The sequence below is a fragment of the Triticum aestivum genome, chromosome 3A (assembly GCF_018294505.1).
Source record: "Triticum aestivum cultivar Chinese Spring chromosome 3A, IWGSC CS RefSeq v2.1, whole genome shotgun sequence".
In the NCBI taxonomy this organism is placed as follows: domain Eukaryota; kingdom Viridiplantae; phylum Streptophyta; class Magnoliopsida; order Poales; family Poaceae; genus Triticum; species Triticum aestivum.
In genome coordinates this window covers 736,066,173-736,069,952 of record NC_057800.1, presented here as the reverse complement: position 1 = coordinate 736,069,952, position 3,780 = coordinate 736,066,173, and the positions used below count along the sequence as shown (strand labels likewise).

At 43.5% G+C, this 3,780-nt stretch overlaps 1 protein-coding gene across 1 annotated transcript; it reads right to left on the bottom strand.

Annotated features, from left to right (window-relative positions):
- Positions 1–700: 700 nt before the first annotated feature.
- On the bottom strand, positions 701–1,246 carry LOC123059581 (uncharacterized). Its single transcript, XM_044482119.1, has one exon. The coding sequence runs from the start codon at positions 1,244–1,246 to the stop codon at positions 701–703; it is 546 nt and encodes a 181-aa protein (XP_044338054.1).
- Positions 1,247–3,780: the final 2,534 nt, after the last annotated feature.

Genomic DNA, 3,780 nt, shown 5'->3' with positions numbered 1-3,780 from the left:
GGACGCCACGCCTCTTTCAATCGTACGGCCAAATGCGCTAGTCTGAAAGGAAACAAATATCGGCTTCTGAGCTCTCACTTTTTTCCATGTCTAAACTTTTTCGATATTACTGTGCACACGACACCTTGGCGGACGATTTATGGACGATGCTGTGATCGATGGCTCTAACTCATGGAGCCAAAGTGATGGATGGCATCGATCACGTGTCGTGCATAAATCGGCTCTAGGATATCATCTGTGTAGCAGTGCTCAAACTTTTTTTTGGATGGGGTACCCATATCTAAGCTGAAAAACAGAGTTGTAACGCCCTTGAATTTGATTGGCTGGAAGATGAGACATTTTATTCTCAAGCTTGAAATTATGCTATATTTGATGAATTAGTATCTGCGTGTCATTTGAGGATGAGAATAAAATGTCTCGTGCTTATTCAGAACGAGAATAGAACAAACGGAAATTTTCCTTATGTTTGAACCCTAAACTCAAGCCTTGTATATGCCTTATGAGAAATTATCTCATTCGTTCAACTCCGACTAGTGCCAAAACGTTTGGCCCTCTCCTTTGCAATCTTCAGTGGAAAACTATTGAGCAATCGAACCTTACTTTCTGCCAAAATTAGTACATATTATTCGAAAAAGAGCATCGCATCTTATTCGAATATATATATTTTCTCAACAAAAAGAAAAGAGAGAGAGAGTACGTTCTAGACTTGGAGTAAGGCGACGGCGAGCTTGGCGAGCTGGAAAGCGTTGCCGTTCTCCACCGTCACCGGCGACGGCACGTGGCTCTTGCTGAAGCCATCCTCGCACTCCTTGGCCGCGGCCGCCGATTTCTCCAGGGGCGAGATTGCCTCGCTGAACTTGCCGTCCTTGACCGCGGCGGCGCTGCCAGGCTGCCGCTGCAATATGCCGCCGTAAAGAGTTTGGCAGGATCTGAGGCACTGCGCGGTGGCGGCGTCCGCCGTCTTGCCGCCGAGAAGGCCGCCGATTTTGGCTTTGGTGCTGGTGGCGTTGACCGTCAGGAGGTCGACTGCGATGGCGGCGAGCTCTTGGTACGTCGCACCGTGTGCGGTCCGGGGATTGGAGTGGAAGGTGTCCATGCAGAACTGGATGCCGACGAAGGTGCTGCCGCCGCCGACGGTCTTGCATATGGGGAGCAGATAGTCCATGGGGGTGACCTGAGTGGCGCCACAGAGGAGGAGGGCGGAGAGCACGAAGAGGACACTGCCGCCATTGAAGGAGGAGGCCATTGCAGCTTCTATTCTATTCTATTCTATGGTGGATTCTGCAGATTTCTTGGGTAGGGGCACAGCACAGACGTAGGATGACATGCCCTAATTATACAGCTACTCGTTAGTCACAACCCACCAATTAGGCTGGTCATAGTGGAGAGTAACTTAGACTAGTAACATACATATTTTACTAGTCTATGTTACTACCTTCATAGTGGGTAGTGTCATAGGTGTGGTAACATAGTTGCTTTCATTTATTATTTTGTAGATTTATTATACATTGGAAACCGCTATGTGATGGTAACATATTATGTTACTCTATTTGCCTCTCTCCTCATTAACTACTTGCCACATCACCAATTTTGCTTATGTGGCATCTATGTTACTACCTATGTTACTCCCACTATTACTGTAATCAATTCCTTCCGTTACTGGAGCCGCGCATGCATGGCTTGATGGTCTGCAACGGAGATTTGATGACGTCGCCTTAATGAGAATGAACTTACTTATTTTTTTAAAAAACTTCCGATCTATACATTTTCAATCAAGCCGAAGTCGCACCACCCCATCGTCCCGCCCTCGCCGAAGCCAGAAAAAAAAATTGTTGTAGTATACAATCAGGAGTTGTCATGCTAAGGTCCCATAGGACCAACGCACCAGAGCAGCAACCGCTGCCGATGAAGAGTAGTGTATATTGAAATGTTTCAACCTGAAGACACAAGAACATAGATGAACGACGAACAGATCAAGCAAATCCACAAAAACAGATCCGCCGGAGACACACCTCCACACGTCCACAGATGATGGTAGACGTGACATCCGGGCGGGTGCTAGGCAGGAAAAAACCTTATTCCATTTTCAGCGATCCACCACCATTTCGTCTTCCTGAGCAGCACACAAACCCAGACAAAACTCGAAAAAACATCTAAAAACGAAGTCCTCCTGCCGGCAAGAGCCAGGATCGATCGCGAACCCACGGCCCTAAGGCCATCGGAGACGAGACGGACCGACGACGGTGCCATTGGGAGGCAGGGCAACCCTAGGCTTTTTTTTGGAGCTGAGGCGGCTATAACTTACTTCTCATTCGACTGAGAATTAGTCATACCCAAAAAATACATTAATTCATCAAATTTACAAGCTAGATGAGAATAAGTAAATTTACCCATATGACAAGTGACACACATCAGGTGCGGGACACTCCGACCCTCATGTTTTTCGATGACATGCGACAAGTTTTTGCCAAAATAAACTGAAGCACGGAAACTGCCATGCTTGACAACTAAAGTTGCCCTACTAGCGTCACTAAACTTGCCATAAAAAAACGTTCGGAGTTGCCATGTGCTTGTGCCACATGTCAAGAGGGTCCTAAATTCAAGTCAACATCATAACCGTCGGATTCGGGTTGCCAAGATTCATGTTGAATCTTGTTGTTTGTCCTTTTTATGTTTTTTAGGCTAACCACACACTTCATTAATATAATTGTAACACAGCTCGTTCGTAACGCATGGGCTTTTTTTACTAGTCTGCTGATTTGGGCCTAGGGTATGTGTGAGTTTTTTCTTCTTTGTTTTTCTTTTTGCGAATAAATGAGATTTTTATTGCTCAACCATGGAGATTAAAATTTTCTTCTTTGTTGTTCTACGAAGCTTCACTTCTGCTTGTGTAGGCCTTGTATTTTCATATGTTTTTTATGCCTCTTATTTTTAATTCTAAATTTTCATGTTGCACATGCGTCGCGACTAACAATTATGTTACATTGTATATTTGGTTTCCACGACCCCTGCCACGTTGGCAAGCTATGCATGCACATGATACAGTAGAAAGCAGTATATGAATGAAAGGATAAGTTGGATGACCAGAAACACGTATCTTACAAGTTTGTGCACCAAACTGACCGTCACGTGAAAGTTCTATGATTTGTGGTGTATTTACCTCTAATTTATAGTGTTACTCATTAATCACACCCAACTAATTAGGTATATTTGTTTTGGTAACGTGAATCTGTCAGGATTAATTCGTCAATTTTTATTAATTCCTTCCCTTGGTGGAGCATAACAGTAATAGATTTCATACATGTGCGTAATTATTACCTATTAATTCATTTTAAAGAAATACATTACTAAGTAATTAGTTTTCAGTTAATATGAATTAATTCCCTCTTCCGTCCAATTTGTTGAATCCTAGTTTGATATGTCTCTTATTCCATTCTAGCAACTTTTCTAGTCTTTGTTTGGGTGTTTATAGGTTTGATCCTTCTGATTTATGACTTTCTTCATCAGCGATGGTGGCTACCCTAGTGCGTTGGTCCTATGCGGCCTTAGCACGACGACTTTCTGACTGTCTACTACAAAAATGTTTGTCTGACAACGGTGAGGGATGGGCAATGACGGCGGCGCGCCTTCGATTGGCTCCAATGCTTGTAGTCACCGCTTGGTGGTTCATGGATATGGTTGTAATTTTTATTACTTTTGTTGTTTTTTATACTGTCATGATTGAAGATGAATAGATTAGAAATTTCTTGCAAAAAAAATTTGATATACCAATTTTTATGG

Excerpts from the sequence above, each read along its gene's own strand:
- LOC123059581 (XM_044482119.1), bottom strand. The coding sequence starts at position 1,246 with ATGGCCTCCTCCTTCAATGGCGGCAGTGTCCTCTTCGTGCTCTCCGCC.